This window comes from Cyrtonyx montezumae, unplaced genomic scaffold (assembly GCF_038088225.1).
Source record: "Cyrtonyx montezumae isolate F1298 unplaced genomic scaffold, pur_monq_1.0 scaffold_9, whole genome shotgun sequence".
Taxonomy (NCBI): domain Eukaryota; kingdom Metazoa; phylum Chordata; class Aves; order Galliformes; family Odontophoridae; genus Cyrtonyx; species Cyrtonyx montezumae.
Genome location: NW_027072100.1, coordinates 916,469 through 934,129, shown reverse-complemented (window position 1 = coordinate 934,129; position 17,661 = coordinate 916,469). Strand labels below are relative to the sequence as shown.

The following is a 17,661-nucleotide window of genomic DNA, read 5'->3' as shown; positions in this document are numbered from 1 at the left end:
CATTAACTCTCTCTACAATCCCCACTGCACCTGCTTCCATCTGTGCTTATAAATTTCCAGTGGCTACATACCTGTCACAGCCCTTCATATGTCTGATTTTATGGCTAAGACATGCATGTCTTTCACATTACAATACCACCACACATGAGAGAAGCAAGTGTTCTCTTTCAAGGGATCCCAAAGATGAGACACTTGTAAGGGACACTGCGACAACTGAGCCTTTCTTTGCAAGGGCAGGCAGTGTCAAAATAATCCTGCCTGCTTTCTTTTAAGTAGTCCAAACCTGCTATATGTATGATGAGATTAATTGCTCTTCTTAATTACCCTCCTCGCAGGGAATGGTGTTTCTTCTATTGAGATAAACACAGCCTAAGACACAGGCACAGGTGAAAGCACTAGTGTCTGTGTCTCTCCAGCAGACGTTTTAGGTCGGACCTTTCGAAACACTGATTCCTTTGTATTTGCTTATCTATTAGTGTGAAAACCACACTTGAGAAACCCACTCCCTTCTCCCGCGTGGGTGGCTGCCAGGTGCGAGGAATTTGGGTACCCAAATCTGGCCGTCTTTGGGCTCGGTGCTTGCAGAATCAAGCTATAATACCTGTTCCTTGTTGCAGTCTAGTGAACTGAAGGAAAAGCTGGAGCCCACGAGGGAGCAGGCTGATTTGGGAAGAGGAAGGACTCCGCTCTGCCCACCTCTTGCCCGGAGCCGGACCGAGCTGGACATAGGCTGCTGCTCTCTGGGGTACTTTGAAATCTGTAGTGCTCTGTTCCCACCAGCAGCCCCATCTCTCTGCTCTCTGGGGACGCGTTCCTGGCGGCGTTCCTCCTGACTGAGGAAGGGGCGCGGACAGCACTGTGTGCCCCCCCGGGCAGGAGGAGCTGGTGACACGCGTCCTCGGAGCAGAGGACTTCCAGCTCCCTCTCCTGGAGCCGGCCAGCGCTGGGCTCCTTCCTGGGGCTGAGGGTGATGCTACTGCTCGGCTGCAGATTACTGCAGGAGAATTCCCACGGCACCAGCACGGTGGGGCGTAGCCCCCTGTCGCCGTGGGGTGACTGGGAAGAGAGGACAGTCATTCCTAAGGAGAGGCTGGTACGGGTGGGACGGTGCCAGCACGAGGCCTTGGGAGCCGCTCTGTGCGGCGGGGATGGACGCGATGGAGGTGGGGCTCAGACCCGGTGACCTCTGGCTCCCGTTCCTCCCCACCCGGCCCCTGGGGCCATCGCTGCCCCGCACCCAGCCTTCCTGCTGCGTGAGTCCACGCACCGCATTGCTGCCGGGTGCTGTACCCTGTGACTGGCTCGCAGGAGGAGTCACCCGCCCGTGGCTGTTCTGTGCCGTGGGACGTGGCCCTTTGAAGTCCGTGCCCGTCTGTCCCGTGGTGTGTGAGTCGCTGCTGTGCAGCCGGGGGGGGACCTGGGAGGAAACCCCAAAATCCTTCCCCTTCCCTCGTGCCCTCACTTGTGGCCTCACCGCAGAGCCGTGCCGGCCACTCAGCGGGCGGGGGTCAGAGGGGCTGCCACGCGCAGCCAACAGCTGGGCTCTGGGCTGGCAGCTCCCGGTGTCTGAGCTCTGGGGAGACAAGGGGCAAGTTTTGGCACACCCCTGGAAAAGCATCCTCCTGAGAATGACAGAGCTGCGAGCTCTGTTCCCTGCCGGGGGCCCACAGAGACCCTGCTGTACCCTGCTGCCTGTGGAGATGCTGTCCCTCTCTCTGACCTTTCTGGCTCCCCTTCCCCCCCCCTCGTCCCCTGGCTCCATCTGCCCAGCAGGACCAGGGCTGACAGCCACTGCTGCCCGTCACCTCACTGCTCTCAGCAAAGCTGGGACAGATGGGCATCTCTCTCCCAGGGGTGCCAGCCAGGTTAGCTCATCTTGGTCCAGAGTCAGCTTTATTTCCTTGGATTGCTGGAAAGAGGTTGTGGTGAGAACAACACCTCCATTTTCCTGGACTGGTTAGGATGGTTAGTTCTTATAAAGATGAGCATATCGTGTCTGTGAGTGTTGTCCTCCGTAATGGCAGCTTCTTGAATCTGTGCTGCTGGTTCTATCCCGAAGGGAAGCTGCAGCTGCTGAAATTAAAACATTCTGCCTTGATCCTAATGCATCATTTCTGGGCCTGAAACAGTGCCTCAAGAACATGGCATCACAATCAAAAGCATGATTTCCATCCCACACTGTGCAGGAGGAACTGTTCTGTTCTGGCTGTTTCTGCACCTGCTCATCATTGCCCCTTGTGCAATCCTTGGTGCCTGGAGCACAGCTGTGCTGCAATCACAGCCAGCTCTTGCATCACCTGCATGGTGGCCTTTGGCAGCGGAAGAGCAGGGAGTAAAAAGTGTTTTTTTTAACAACCTGAGTTACACACACAAAGAATCAAATTGAGGTGAAATGGCTTCTGTGGGAGCAGCAGTTCTGCAAGAGCCTTTTATCTAAGTGTGCAAAGGTTCAGGGGTGAAGAGGTTTGCAATCAGAAAAGCATGAGCTCTCCAAAGCGTGCTCTTTCTGCCAGTGCTCTCGTGTCATTGACTTTATTTGGATGGGACTGGGGAAGAGTTCACTGAACTGAAAGCCCTGTGCACAGCCCACCTGGAAGAGCTGCCCGGGAGAGTGTTGCCAGGACACAGGGATGGTGGTGTGGGGATGGCTTCATCCAGCTGCCACAGACTGACCCCTGGCAGCCCTGCTGCTCTCAGAGCTCACAGAGCACAAGCCCCACTGCTGGCTGCCAGCCTGCGTTCGGGCACCCGTCCCACCCTGCTCCCTCCTGGCCTTGCCTCCCCAGCCTTCCTGTGCTCAAGGCAGTGCTGGGCTGTGGCAGTGCATGCACAGGTGAGGGCAGGAGTGCCAGGCAGTTTGCGAGTGCTTACCTATAACACCATGACTTCTTTTGCAAAAGAAGTTACAGACCCCGTGGGCCATGCCCAGCAGGTCAGGGAAGGTCTGGTTGCCACTTAAGTGCTGTGTTTGTGTTTCTGATCTTACAAAACCTGTTTCCTTGGCAGCTGAAAATGTGGCTGGAAACAAGGAAGAGGTGGGGAGCAGCGGTGCAGGAGGTGTGTTTGCTCTCAGGTGCCTCTTTCCAGCCCCGTGCGGCTGTGTCAGACATGCCTGGGGAGGTATTTACCCCAAATCCACAAACCAAGCACATGGTTGGGCCCCTGCTGACTGCTGATGGAGAGCCTTGTGCCCCCACTGTGACTGACCTGCATGGCTGCTGCGGGACTGCCAGGGCTGCTGTGCAGGCCTCAGGGCCTTTGGACCTCTGTCAGGGAGTTTGCCTAGAATAATTCAGTCCTCTGCACCAAGACCTAGACCTATCCAACACTTTTCCTGCTGTTATCTCGATCCTTATCCTCAGGGGAGGTTTCAATTTCAATCCTGGTGATTCAGAGATCAGCAAATGTTAGAGACAAGCAGAGCTGCAGGATGCTGGTGCCCAGCTGGGCCACATTCTGCAAGGGCAGCACTGGGGGGCACAGGGCATGAGCTGTCCACAGCTGGGCTGTGAGGGGCTGCCACGTGCTGGGCTGCCCGTGCTGTGCTGGGGCCCGAGCTGGCTTTGTCTATATTTAGTGCATTTTTCAGATAACCCTCTTGTGCTATTTTTGGGCTGTGTGCTGACTTAAGGCCCCTTCTTGCCCTTGTGTTTGGTTGCATCACAGGTTCCAAACCTCCCAGTTTTCAGCATCCTCCAATACCCAGATGTTTTAAAAGGTGTTGAGAAGGGCTTTCTGGGTTATTAGTACTGCAAAAAGTAGAGAAAGTAATGAATTAAGCCCTTTTTTCTTCTCTTTGGGCCCCACAAGAGGACTCTGAAGCCCATACTCCAGGCTATGCAGGGCTGAGCAGGGCTATCAGGGCTGAGGGGCTATCAGGACTACCAGGGCTGAGCAGGCTATGCAGGGCACAGAGACAACTCTGCAGCACTGCCCAGTGACAGACGGACTCATTGCCATCACCACAGCACAAGGCACCACAGTGCACCACGGCAGGGCCTTGATGGTTATTGCATTCAGCACTGGAACAACTGAGAGAAAGAAATCTCCTTGCTAAAAGAGACACAAAAACCTTTCTTCCAAGACAATGTGGAAGAGCTTTGCTTTTCCAGTGAAACTCAGCAGGAGCAGCAGCAGAAATGTGGGCTTCAGGCGGTGGGAGAAGGATGGAGGTTCTGCTGCGTGGGCAGCTCTCAGACAAAGCTTCTCCTCCATGCAGCAAGGCCCTGATGTCTGCATTGGGCCCAGCACTGTTACAGCTGTGGCTGAACCTGGTGGCAGCTGTGCTGGAGGGAACGCAGGGCCAGGTGCCTGCCAGGGCCAGCAGGAGGGTCTGGGAGCAGAGACCTTCCAAGCAGCTCTGTAAGGTCAGCGTCACTGGAAGCTCCGTGCTGGGGCAGGCCACTGTCCCACATGCAAACTGACAGGCACAGATGCTGGGTTACCCTCAGGGCTGTTAAAGCTAGCAGCCAGGCTGGGCCTCTCCAAGGGCTCTACAGGAACAGCTGCACGGCATTGCTGGGGATGTGGCAGCGATCCTGCAAGCACAGGCATGGATGTGGCCAAGGCAGCACTGCAGGTTCAGCGCTGAGCCCAGAGATGGCAAATCTGGCAGAGCCAGGCTGAGCTCTCAAGGCTGTGCCCTGCTATGCCCTGCACTCAGCGTGCAGCCCACACGTGGGCTGTGTGAGAGAAGGAGCCCTGCTGCATTCAGGACTGCATGTGTTTAAGATTCCTGTGTGTGTCAGAGGTCCCAGGACAGTGCGTGGAGGGCAAAGACTCCCCCAGTCCTCTCCTGCCCTCTTCGCAGCTTCATTGCCAGCATTGCTCTCTGCAGCCAGGCGCCGAGGCACACAGCCTTGCTCGTGGCTGGGAGGCTTTCAGGGTGCTTGGGAACATGTTTTTCAAGTTCCTGAGGTGGGCATGGGGAGGACGAGGTGGTGGGAGCAGGGATGTGCACATGTAAAATCTTGGGGATGCACCTGGGGATCTGTTCCCATCATCTCAGCACAAAACCAGACTGTGGATTAAGAGAAGACTTTAGTGTTCCCTGTCTCCCCTCAATATAGCAGAAGCTGCTCAGGGCAGGACATTTATAGCTGTCCTTCCGTACTGGGAGCTCTATTGAGTTTCAGTGGCCGGTGACACCAGTAGTGTGGCTCTGAGCTGCCTCATTCCTCTGCCAGTAACAGGCAGAGATCTCCTATCCCACTGCTTCATGGCACTGTAGGTGGCTGTGCTGTGAGGCTCCATGGCCTTCTCTTCATGCTACCATACAGCCAGAGGGTCTCAGTGAGGAGGAAAGTGTAATAGAGGAGCTTGCTCCAAGCTCTCCATCCCCACCCTAAATCCTCTCCCACTTTTTATACCTGGCTATGCCATCTTGATCATACAGGGCATAAAGAGCTGCTAAGTAGACTCTCTGGACCAACGCAGCTCATGGCAGCATATGGAAAGTGCTGCCCCACGTCTGCTACCCCTTGCAGCCTCCTTTGTGTCCCTAACCCATGCATGTTGCTCACAGACAGCAGCAGGCTGGCACATCACAGGCTGAAGATAACATCAGTGCAGATGAAGTCACTGCAAGGACAGACACTGGCACAGACTAGGAGCCTGTAGGTGGGCCTGGTGGGAGCCAGCACTGACATCAGAGAGGCCTTACAGGCTGGGCAAGGCCAGACCCCACGTGAGCCAGGACAGAGGCCCCATCCCTGTGCACAGCAGCTCCTGGGGCTGCTGACCTCCCAGGGAGTTCTGTTTACCTGCTGCCCAGGTTGCAGGAACAGGCACAGCTGTGTTTCCCATGAGGACAGCAGCTTGCAGCTCCAGTGTCACCTTCCAGACAGGGAAATGTCAGCAGCACAGCTCCGGTTGCAGGCAGCCTGGTCTTCATCCCCTCTGGTGCTATGGAATGACACAGAGCTGGGTGGCCTGAGAGCTTCCCCTCATCCTTGTCCCCCCAGTTTTCTCCCCAGCAAGGACTGGGAGCTTGGGAGGCGAATTTTCCAACTGCTTCCTGCCACCCAACATGATTTTTTCAAGTCTGGAGGGAATATTTTGCTTGCCTTCCCTCTGGGCCACTGCTATTATGAAGACACCTTCCCTGAGCACACGGCCATCAGACACTGTGACCTCGCAGGTAGCCCTTGGCTGAGGCACTCACCCCAAAACCACCCTGGGGAGGAGGACTAGGCACACCCCAGCAGCTCCTGTTTCCTCCTGTCCCTAAGCCAAGCAAGGAGCTGGTAGAAAACAAGATGTCAATCAAAGGGGCACTGAGTCAGAGCGCTCTGGCTGGGTCAGGTGGGGATGCTGGCAGGATGCCCTGCAGGAGCTGGGCAGAAAGAACCGCCCTATGGGCAGTTCTGTGTCCCCCTGCTGCCCCACACACCTGCCTTGGGCAGCCCCCCGGGCCCACGTGCTTTGCAGCCCTTGCTTCAAGGCAGGCGTGGCTTTGCCTGGCAAGCAGCTGGTGACTTTCTTGTACAAATGGATATTTAGGGACAATTGACCCTAATTTAAAATGGAGTGCAAGTCTGCTTGCTTGTTTTAATGAATGGAGAATGCCTCTACTGTGTTCATCTTTGCAAATAATGTCTTTTTTTAAATTATTTTTTATTTTCAGAGAGGTGTAAATCTAAAACCTAGATTTATGTTTAGTGAGTTCAACATTTTCTGAGTGCTCTCAGTTATCTGCTGTAGGTAAACTCCTTTCCTGCTGTAAGGCCATGCTAAGAGCCTGCACCAGCCCCAGGCCCTGGCTGCAGCTCCCAGCACACCAGACTGTGTCCATCCCAGGCCATGGGCTGAAGCTTGCCTGTGTCCTGGGCACAGCTTCCCCACAGCCCCAGGTGCCATACGCAGGGCTCCTCCTTCGGCTGCTGTGGCTGTCCAGTTCTGCAATGACTGGGAGGTGGCACCCAGCTCCTCACTGGGGTTCACAGCTGATTCCAGGAGCTGCTGGAGGTGTCCCCAAAGAAGGATCTATCCCCCTGCCCTGAAACAGCCACAGGTTCCCAAATGGTTGGCTCCTTGCAGAGCTGAGGATCTCCAGAGGACATCTCCAGCGCGGGCAGAGCGGGGTGTCTGCATGCTCACCATAGTGAGCTGGTGCCAGCAGCAGGAGGGGCTGGGGCTGGGCAGGCACCCTGACACCTGCAGGGAGGGTTATTGGGGGCACCTCCCAAAGCACCTCAGAGGGAGACAGGACTGGAGCACCTTGAGTGCTCTGTTCAGTGTTGTGCCTCTCACTACAACGAGAAAGACATGGGAGGTCCTGGAGTGTGCTCAGAGGGCAGCAAAGGCATGAGGGGTCTGGAACATCTTATGGGGAGCAGCAGAGGGAGCTGGGGTTGTTCAGTCTGGCTCATGGGAGACCCTTCTCATTGCTCTCTACAATTGGTTAGGTTGAACGTTAGCAAGTTTCTTCTCTGAACGGCCATGCGCAGGAACGCTGCCTGCGCCCCTCACCCGGCACTCTCCTCCTCAAACCCGGCGTCCCCAGAGGCACGAGCCGGGCGCAGCGCCCGCGTTAGGCAGCCCGTGCCACGGGACCGCCGGTGAGGCGTTAATTAAATCACGAACGGCAGGTTTGAATAAGCCTCCATTAAATGTGCCCCCGGTGAATTGGCGATGAGGAATTGTCGCCCGCGGTGCCGCGAGCCCAGACCGCTCCGCGTGACGCACACCGTTCCCATTAATGACTGCGCCCGTAACGCTCCATCCGCACACGGACGATTTCCTGCCGCCCGCCGCCACGTGACGGGCTCGGCACGGGATCCGCCCGCCATGGTCCATGCGGAGCGCGAAGGCGAAGGGCCCCGGCTCCGCTCGACGCCCTGGAGCGTCGCGGGCTCCCACCGGGGCCAGAGAACGGCTGGGCCACGCGGGCCACGGAGGGGGGGGAGGGGGAAGGGGGAGGGGGAGGGGGAGGGGGAGGGGGAGGGGGAGGGGGAGGGGGGAAAGGCAACGCGAGGGTCCCTCGCTCCCGGCCGAGCTCCGCCGCCCCCCGGCCCGCGCCGTCTCGCCCCGCCCCCCCGCAGCGCCGCCTCCCATTGGCCGACGGGCGGGGGCGGGCGGGCCGCTTTGTGACGTCACGCTCAGCTGTCGGAAGGTCCCGATTTGTGCGGGGCAGCGGCGGGCGCGGGGCAGAACCGCGGAGCGCCACCGGGGATAACCCCGCCCGCGGCGCCCGCTCCCGCCGCCACCTCGGCCTCCTCCGCGCCCGCCGCCGCCGCCACTTCTCCGCCACTCGCCGACACGGTGACCGATACCGGCAGGGTGAGTGCACGCTGTTGGGGCTGCGGGGCGGGTGGGTGTTTGGGAGCGGCGGGGCGCCGGGTCGGGCTCCCTGGGAGCCTTTGTCTGGCGGCGGATGGGGCCGGGCCGGGGCCGCCCCCCCTCCCCCCGCGTTGTTGTTTGTTTCGGCACCGCCGGATTAAGCCCCGCGCCTGCGCTCCGCTCCCATTGGCCGCGCCGGGTTGGAAGGCTGCAGTGACGTCGCCTCATTTCCATATGACATTGAGACGTCACGAGGCCGCCTCTTCCCCCCCCCCGCGCTGTCCTCCCGCGACCCCGCGCAGCCCCAGTCTGCCGGCGGCGGCACCTCGCGGCGGGGTCCCCGCGCCTGGGCCCTGCGGGCCGCCCCGGCGGGCGGGGGCTGTTCGGTGGGAAATGGCGGCTGTCCGGGGGGGGAGTGGGGGGAGCGCGGTGCCGCGTCATCCCGGCGGTCCCGCGGCCTCACGAGTCGCGCCGCGTGCCCCGCGGGGTTCGGGCTGCGCCCCTCTGCCGTCACCGCCGCTCCGCGCGGCCCCCGGGCGCCCTCGTGCTGCGGGACGGCCGTCGGTAGTACGCGGGGCTCCGGCTGCGCGGCTCCGGGAGCAGCTGTTCTTTTTCCCGAAGAGTACATTCTATTTCAGCTATTTTAAATTCTATTTAAATTCCGAAACAACGCCCGAGGTTCCTGCCGCTGCTCGCTGTCCCGTATGTGCCGCACCGCCCGGCGCTCGCGTGGCCGTGTGCGGGACGGACGGCATCGGGGGAAGCGTTTCCCTCGAGGATCAGCTCGTGCCGCCTGCCTGGGCGGGGCTGGGGGTGCCCGGCACAGAGCCCGACCCGGCTCGGTGGGGCGGAGGAGCCGTGTGTGTGTGGGGCTGCTGAGCGGCGAAGCGCGGGGTCACCCCGCATGGCGGCGGCCGCCCCCACCCGTGGCCGGAGAGGAGGGGGGAGCGGGGGCACCCCGACTCTGTCCCTGTGTCACGGTGCCGGGGTCACAGCTTTGCTATGCTCGGTGCGCGGATAGCAGCCTGCGGGCGCGTGTCTAATTTAGGTGATGTGAGCTGAAAATAGCGCTTCCCACGTGTGCCGGGCACGCACCTGATTTGTACCTCGGCTGCTCTGCTGTGTGTCGGGAGCGTCCCGCTGCCGCCGGTATTTATGGCAGGAGTGAGAGCACGGTGCTGCTTCCAGCACTGCTGTCCTTTCAGGCTGAGGCTGCTGTGGGTCCCTGCGCTGCTCTGGCCCTCGTTGCCCGTGGCTGGGGCTGCTCCCTGTGGGGTAGGGAGGCATCCCAGCCACGGTCGGTGCCTGGGGGAGCCTGGTGGATACATCCCCCCTGTTTACCTTTTCCGTGGTGCTTTTTTTTTTTTTAACTATAATTGTTAGGATTTAATGCCCCAGAAAAGGGGTCTGCCCAGCTGGTTTGGTGATGATTGCGTGGTTGGATGATGCTGGAAATGCTGTGGCTGTGACATAGTCCCTATGCTGTGCACTGCCATGGCTGAGCCTGCCATGAAGGAAGTGCCTCTGCTGTGCCTCAGTGCTGTGGAGGGAGCCCTCCCAGGATGATGGGTAGAGAGCTCCTGGCTGCCATCAGTGCGGGGACTTTGCTTTTCTGCACATCCAGCCCTGGTGGCATTTCGTGTCCTTTTGTCTCCAGACCAAATGCACTTTCACTGCACAGTTACTCTGCACCTTGTGTCTGCCATCTGTCTGTGGTGCTCCAAAGGCTTTGCAGCCATTAATGAAATTGGAGTGCTGGCCCCACACCGAGCTGTGGGGAGTTCTTCCCCAGCAGTGGAACTGAAGCAGTAAGGCCTGGCTGGAGGAGGGCAGACCTCACCTCGCCCAGATCAGGGGGCACAGTATGCTCACTCCCTGCAGCGTGTGGCACAGGCTCTGCCCCTGTTCCCTCAGGTTGGGTGTGCAGGGCACAGGCGGCAGAGTGAGTGTCTGTGCTGGAGGTGCCCACCCAAGAGGTGCAGTTGGACTGGGGGTGGGGGGGCAAGGTCGCTGTCCCCATGTGTGTGGCTGGGTGTGTGCCCTGTGGCACTGGGTTTGGAGGCCTCCCAGGTATGGGCTTGGGGCATTGTTGTAAAGTAACAATGGTGGAACATGTGACAAGGTCACCTTCCAGAGCTGGAGGGTGGCATTGAAATGCATGCAGCTGCTAAAGAAGAGCATCTCCGCAAATAATGCACAGAGAACCTAACAGTAACTGCTTTCAGAGTTAGACCAGCCCTGAACAGGTATCAGCACTAGTGAGGTTTCTGGAGGCGAGAGTGCGTCCCAGGCCATTGGAGCCCATCCCCAGTGAGTGTGCATTACTAATAGAAGTCACATGCAAGCGTGTCCTTTGCTGTGCCAGGGGCTGGGAATGCCTTCCTGCTGTCCCCGCTGACACCACACCTCTGGCCTGAACACCCCTGTTCCCTTTTGCAGGCCTTCGCACTGAAGCCAAGTGAAGAACCTCGTAACTGCACTGCAAGGCCTGTAACTCAGCAAACACTTCAGCAAAGCACTCCTGCCTCAAGGAGGAACCTCCAGCCCCACTGAGCAGTGTGCCCTGCCCTGCCTGCTCATCCCTGCGTTGAGGCGGGTGCTCAGCAGCTGCTTTTCTCCTGTCCCATCTGACTGCTCCCCACCATGTTTCAGCGCCTCACCAGCCTCTTCTTCAGTGCCAGCAGTGCACCGGAGGGCCTGCAGGAGCCCAAGCCCTTTGTCTCCGAGGAGGAGGAGGAGGATGGATGGCTCATAATCGAGCTTGGAGGTGAGAAAAGTAAGGTTTCACACAGCTGCTGAAGGGGCTTGTCTCTCCAGTGCTGGGCAAGTGTTGTCAGGTGATGACACAGCTCCCCTCTAAGTGGGGACACTGCCCTGGGGCTTCCAAGCCCTTGGTGCCAGGATGGGACCCCTGCATGGTGCTGGGTCAGGAAGACCTGGGCTTTGGGGTGGTCCCACCTGCTCATTGGGTGGGGCAGAGCACTGTGGCCTTGGCTAAACCAAGGGCAGGCAGGGATGACTGCTGCATCCCCTGTGCTGCAATGGGACTGTGTCCTCATGGCCACCTCCCCTGCAGCTGTCTACAGCTCTGCGCCATGCTGGGGTCTTCTGAGGCCAGCTGGGGGCAAAATCTCTCCAAAACCCTTTGCAGGGGTTTATCTGCCCAAAGCATGCCCAGCATCTTTGCCAGGAGTACTCAGGTAAGGTCTGCTGCTGTAATGTCACTGTGCCTAGGGAGCCCCTCTGTGCTCTCTGCTCCAGGGCTGAGGCAGGGCGTCCCTGACAGCATCCATACACAGTCCTTGTGTGTGAGGGCTTCTCCAACTCCGTTAAGATCTTTAGGTGCTATTGCAGGGACTCAGCTGATTGCAGTGATCATTTTTTGACTTTCTGCTTTCACAGCACACACAAACTGAGCTGTCTGTACTGCAGCCCTTGGGCAACTGCTCCTCAGTTGTCACTAGCTGCCTTTGCAGCCTCTCATGAGCACAGAACCTAGCCCAGGCCCAGGGGTCATCCCCATCGAAGTGGGCACTGTTCTGTGAGCAGATGCCCCTGCCTGTCTCACATGCACCAAGCAGAGCTCAGTTTCGTGATGTGAGTTGTTCCTTAGGGAGCTGTCCCCTAAACAGTGAGTTGCAGAGGGACTGGAGCACACACCTGCCAGGTGTAGGGACAACTCAGTGCAGGTGGGGGCACTGCAGGGAGCTGGACAGGGCAGGAGGGGGATGCAGACCCTGCAGAGGAGTCCCTGTCCTCTGAAGTGCTCCTGGGGTCACAGCGATGATGCAGATGGGGACAGGTTGCAAAGAGCTCCCTGACTGTGGGCATGCAGCTGCATTGGGGCCAGCAAGCCTCTGTCCTGCTGTGCAGTGGCTGTAGTGTGCCAGGAGGAGCCACAAGTTTTTCCCATCAGAAAAACACGGCTGTGCCGTGAAGCCCTGGGTGGCAGCCTAGAGCTGGCTCAGTGGGGCTCCAGGGCTGGCTGTGGTATGAAGGGCTCCCATTTTCCTGGGTGACTTTTGTTTCTTAACTTGAGCAGCCAGGCCCTTGGTGTGGAGCCAGCTTTCGGCAGGGAGCCAGCATGGACCTGGCACCCTTCTGCTAATCCTCACTGGCACCACGGCTGCCTAAGCATTCCCCAGCCAGCAGAGGATCGATTTAGTTTAACCCTATTTTGGAGCCCTGAGTTATGCAAAGCACTTCTAAACCAAAGCCTCTTGGCTTCAGCCCCAGCCTCTGTGTTGTGTCAGGTGAGCTCTTTGCAGCCTGGCCTGTCTCAGTCTGCTCTGTCTCTGACCTGTGTGGTGCAAAATGCACCTGAGTGTGCGTCCCCGTGGGGCACGTTTCCATGGCTCAGTGTCCAGCTCCCTGGAGAGGGCCCTCCAAGGGCCCTGTTTACAATGGATGGGGACAACTTAGCATGTGGCCCCGTGTTCTGGGATCATACTTGGCCCTGAGGAGCAGCACTGAAGCCAGGCTCTGTGCCTGTGGCTGGCAAGCAATCTGCAGCCTGATGTAGCCACAGCTTTTCCTTGCCTACTGTCCGCTGGCCTGAAGCAAGGTACTCTCCTGTCTGCAAAGCTAACTGTGGCTGGCCCTGTGCCCAGGCTGCAGGAGCTGACAAACACCTGCCCTGTGCTTTGACATTTTTCCAGGCTATTCAGGCAGCACAGACTTGTGGTTGCATCTGATTTCTCCTGGGCCTTTACCCAGCAGCAGGATAAGCCCTGTCCGTACAGACTGCGCTGAGTGCGGCCCTGGTGGCTGCAAGATGGCCAGCAGACTGAAGTCAAAGGGGATGTGAAAACTTCTGGGGAAGCACTGATTTTTCCAAGAGAAAGGTTCTTTCCGGGGAGAAGGTGCTCTGTGTTTCGCTTCCACAGGTGCACAGTGTGTTAGCTGCCCTTCTTTAATGGCACAGTTCAGGTGACCTAAGAAAGCTTGCAGACAAAAGCAAGGACTTTTTTTAAAAAATTTTTTTAAATTTTTTTTGGCTGAATTTTTCTCTGTTTCAAACAAGAAAACAATTTCTGCCAGGATCCCTGACTTTTGACAAAACTACTCACCAGAAACCATTATGGGCTCAACGCGCAGGGCATGGCTGCCCACCTGGGACCCCCCATGCCTGTCCGCAGCGGTAATGCTGTGGGTGCCTCACACACTAACAATGCCCCTTTCTCTCCCCCCTCTCCCCACTGTACATGGTGTGTGTGTGTCCCCGCTGCGCCCCGCATGGCTCTGCACCCTGCTTGCTCCCCAGGCAGTGCTGCCTGCCCCGGTGCACAGCGGCAGGCAGGCGCTGGTGGCCACGGGTGCTCAGTGCGGCCCTGTCCGGCACCACCGCCCGCCTCGCCACCAGCCCCGGTCCCGGCTCGCACCGGCAGCCCCACACCCACCCTGCCCAGCCCCTGCTTGATGGACGAGAGTTGGTTTGTCACCCCTCCCCCCTGTTTTACTGCAGAGGAGCCCAGCCTCGATGGTGTGGGCAGCAGCCCAATGGAAGACCTGCTCATCGAGCACCCCAGCATGTCTGTCTACATCACCAGTACCCTCGAGCTGGATGCAGAGGGACCTCAGGACGATGCTGCTGGGTGAGTGTGAGCTCAGGGTCCAGGGTGACCACAAAGAGCCTGCAGCGTTTTGCCCGTGCTGCCCACCCTGCAGGGGTGACTGGGGTCGGTGGTTTTAAGAGGTATATTTAGGTTGGCATAGGGAAATATTTAATGCCAAAGATGGTAAGACACTGGAACAGGTTGACCAGAGAACTTGTGGATGCTGTGTTGTCATTGGAGGTGTTTAAGGTCAGTTTTGAGCAACTTGGACTGGCAGGGGATTAGATGTGATGATCTTATGAAGGTCATTTCCAACCCAAGCTGTCCTGCAAGTCAGTGACCCCTTGTCCTACCTGGCAGGGTGCCTTGGCCAGAACCATGCAAGGCCAGTGGCCTCCATGCCTGGAAGTATTCTTGGGATGCACTAGGACCATATGAAAATGGCTAGGGGGACTGGCCACGTGAAACCTTGGTATGTGCTTACTGCTGGGGAGGCTGTTGTCTTGTCCTCATCCTCTTCTGCATGTTGCATGCGACTCTACTGCCAGGCTGGGAATCTGGGCTTAAGCCTGGTAGCTTGTATCAGTATGGCATGAGCAAAGAAACCCCACCAGGAGAGAGTGGCCCTGAGCACATTGGTGCCCCTGAGCCCCGTTTTCCCCATACAAGGGAGTGCTGCAGCCTCCTGCCACTCATACTCCCTCCTGGCTCACTGCTGGCTCGGGTCGTGTTCTCACTGTGTGCAGCAGAAGGACAGGGTGCTCTTTCCTTCACCCACTACATGTGGCTGCAGACCTTTCTTCCTACCCCATATTCCAGCATAATGGGGGATAGTTAAGTAGCAATGCCCCAGTCTACCACCTAATTGAGGTGCAAGCAAGATCCAGCCCCAGTGCCATCCCCTTCTCTGGGAGTTGGCAGGATGCAGCCCCTGACCTGCCCTTCCTGCTCTTGCAGCCTCTATGTAGCATGGGGAGCACCGTCCTCTCCACATGACTGTTCCTCATAGCACTAAGGAAAGCCCTGACTGTGCCCAGGTGGCCTGCCCCTGGTGCTGCTGTGCTGGGTTGCTGCTGCCATGGCCCTGTGAGCCCTTCCCTGGGGCAGGGAAGCATCCTCTGGGTCACAGCCTTGCTATTTAACCAGCTGATGCTGTCCCTCTTGGCCTTCTCCCTTTGCAAAGCCCTTCGAGGGCCACAGTGCCATCTCCAGAGGAACCTTAGTGCTGGTGGGTGAAGGAGGAGGGAAGGGAAGGGGAGCTAGGAATAGGCAGGGAGTAAATCTGCTTTGAGAGCAGCATAGACACAGTAGGGCCGTGGGCTGTGCTTGGCTTCTGCCCACTGGGTTTGAGCGTGCTGGTGACTGAGCAGGGTCCTGCCCGGACCACCCTTCTATTGCTGCAGCCATCCCACGGCCCTTGTGTGGCAACCTCTGGGGATGGAGCTCGAGATGGAGTGGGTGTATGGGAGGACGTGGGCTGCTCGTGTGTGGGACAGGAGCCCTGGGCACCACTGGCATCTGAAGGTCCCATGTTCCTGCAGGGAGGTGCTGGAGCCCCGGCTGGAGCAGCACGTGCCGCACCGCAGCACGTCCCTGTCAGTGAAGGCTGCCGTCCTGGAGAAGGTCAGCCAAGCGCGGCGGGTGCAGCGGGCCAAGCAGCTGGCCGAGAAGCCGTGGCTCAGCCAGAAGGCACTGCAGCGGCAGGACCGGGCCCGCCAGCGCCCACCCCGCCGGGCCCGCCAGCGCGCGGGCAGCTTCCTGCACCAGCCCTGCCAGCGCCACTGCAACTACTGACCTCACCCCAGCGCCCGCGGGGCTCGGCCTCCCACCATCCCCGGCCCCGGTGCTGCCACCCCGTGCTCCCGCTGCTCCCTTCGCCTCTCCGGGCCGTCCCGGCGTTGCCGCGCGTGGTGCGGACGGGCAGAGTGGTGCCGTGCTCTGCCCTGTGCCTTGCTGCCTGGCAGCGCCCGTGTGGGATGGTGGTGCCCCCCTCCCCGAAACCCTCCCTTTCCAAAATCCGTGGAGAATCCTGTTCGTTGTGTCCTGAGGAGCCTGTGACATCAGTGCCTTTCTTCATGACATCATACTCCTCCAGGTGAACTGACTGTGATGTCACGAGTGGATACCAAGCAGAAGCGGGAAAAGGAGCAGCGACGAGATTGTGTATTTGAGGGAAAGAAATGCTGTGCTAACCAATGCTTCCTCCTCCCATCCCCGCTGTCCCAGCGTGCAGGCGGAGCTGCTGGCACCACGGCTGTACCCTTGGGGGCTCCATAACGGCAAAACCAGCAACCCCCCCTTCCTGCCCAAATTTCTTAATTGCGTTTTTATCACAATAATACGAAATCCGCACTGCCGTTCACTACAGAAAGCCAGGCAGTGCTCGCTGTTCTGTGTTTTTAAAGACAACCTTACCAGAAATCTCAGGAAACAAAGCACTAAGCTGGGAGCTGCTGGAGCACTGCGGGGAGGTGGCAGCCGGGCAGCGGCACAGCACGGGGACATTGGTGGATCTCTGCAGCCTCCAGTGAGCAGTGGGCCCTGCCCCGCCATGCTGCGGCCACAGGTGCTGTGCTGTGTGAGCCGAGGAACATCAGCTGCCCCGTGCCACCGCCAGCAGCAGAGAGGAGAAAGGACCTGTGCAGAGCCTCCAGGTGGCAGAAGCACGTTGGCACTGGTGGTGAGAGAACGTGGAGAGGGAAGGATGGAAGCGAGCAGTTGCGGTGCAAGGCCGTGCAGCAGGAGGGCCGGAGCTGTGCCGCATGGGGAACCCCATCTGCCCCACTGACAGCAGCCGCCTCCAGCCCTGCGCCGCGCTCATTGGTGCTGCTGCACCCGAGTTCCTCCTGGCACCTGGTGCTGGCCCGTGGGAGGTGCTGCCCTTCAGCACTGGGAACCCCTGGAATGGCAGCGTGGGAGCTGCTGTTAGGCAGTTGTTGTAGGCCCAATCTCAGACTGCTGACTTTTCTTGTTTGTTCATTTGTTTTTAAATGAGAGGAAAAATAACACCCCCAAACCCTCCTCCAGTGAGCAGCCTCCCGGATCAATGACTGAGGAAATGGCTGGTGCTGCTTGCCTGCAGGGTTTAGCTCTAGCTCTGATGATACAGTGACACCAAAAGCACAGAAAGAGTGGTTGTTGGTTCCAAATACTTCAGTCACGCATCAGAGCCTTCCAGATTCAATTCTTCCAGGCCAGTTTCTTGTTCCAGTCCTGCTGGGCATGGCGCTGGCTGCCCTGCTGCTGGGGAGCCCAGCATTGGACAGTCCCATTCGTTACAGGAGCCCCCATTTCTAATTCTCCTTTCTAATTTCAGTATCAGACAGGGTAAAAGCTTCCTAGGCAGAAAACAGGCAGTTGTATTGCGCTGCTTTTCCAGCTGTTCTGGTAAGTGCAGAGTTGCGGAGCTTGTTCCCAAAGCAGAGCAGGAGTGAGCTGGGCGTCAGTGCCTCGTCCTGCCCGCCCTGGGCACAGTCAAGATGCGCAGTTTCATTTCTCTACCAGAGACTGATGGATGATTCCTTGACTTGAGGGGAAAGTTTACATTCTTTGGCTTCCTTGGCTTCACATGAAATGCCTTTTTATTGCTGAAATGATCCCTGGTCCAAACTGGGAGTGCTGCTCTCGTAGCAGTGTGGCCACAGGCACTGCTGAGGATGATGGGGCCATTCCCGGGCACTTGGGTGCAGTGAGGAGGGCTGTGTTTCCCGCCCGGAGCCATGTCCCGTGCTCCTGTCTCCTAGAGCTCTGGATGATGTTCACATTGGCCAGACAATGCCTTCAGAGGAAGATTTTTTTTTTTCTCTTGCCCAAATGCACAACAGGA

At 58.4% G+C, this 17,661-nt stretch overlaps 1 protein-coding gene across 2 annotated transcripts; it reads left to right on the top strand.

Moving 5' to 3' along the window:
- Nucleotides 1-8,095: 8,095 nt before the first annotated feature.
- TP53INP2 (tumor protein p53 inducible nuclear protein 2) lies at nucleotides 8,096-15,721 on the top strand. Of its 2 annotated transcripts, none has more exons than XM_065754237.1 (4): nucleotides 8,096-8,280; nucleotides 10,720-11,047; nucleotides 13,745-13,874; nucleotides 15,377-15,721. In XM_065754237.1, the coding sequence occupies exons 2-4, from the start codon at nucleotides 10,924-10,926 to the stop codon at nucleotides 15,627-15,629; spliced, it is 507 nt and encodes a 168-aa protein (XP_065610309.1). In that variant the 5' UTR covers nucleotides 8,096-8,280; nucleotides 10,720-10,923; the 3' UTR covers nucleotides 15,630-15,721. The 2 variants fall into 2 exon arrangements, with proteins under 2 accessions (XP_065610309.1, XP_065610307.1); XM_065754235.1 differs by having other exon boundaries at nucleotides 13,544-13,874.
- Nucleotides 15,722-17,661: the final 1,940 nt, after the last annotated feature.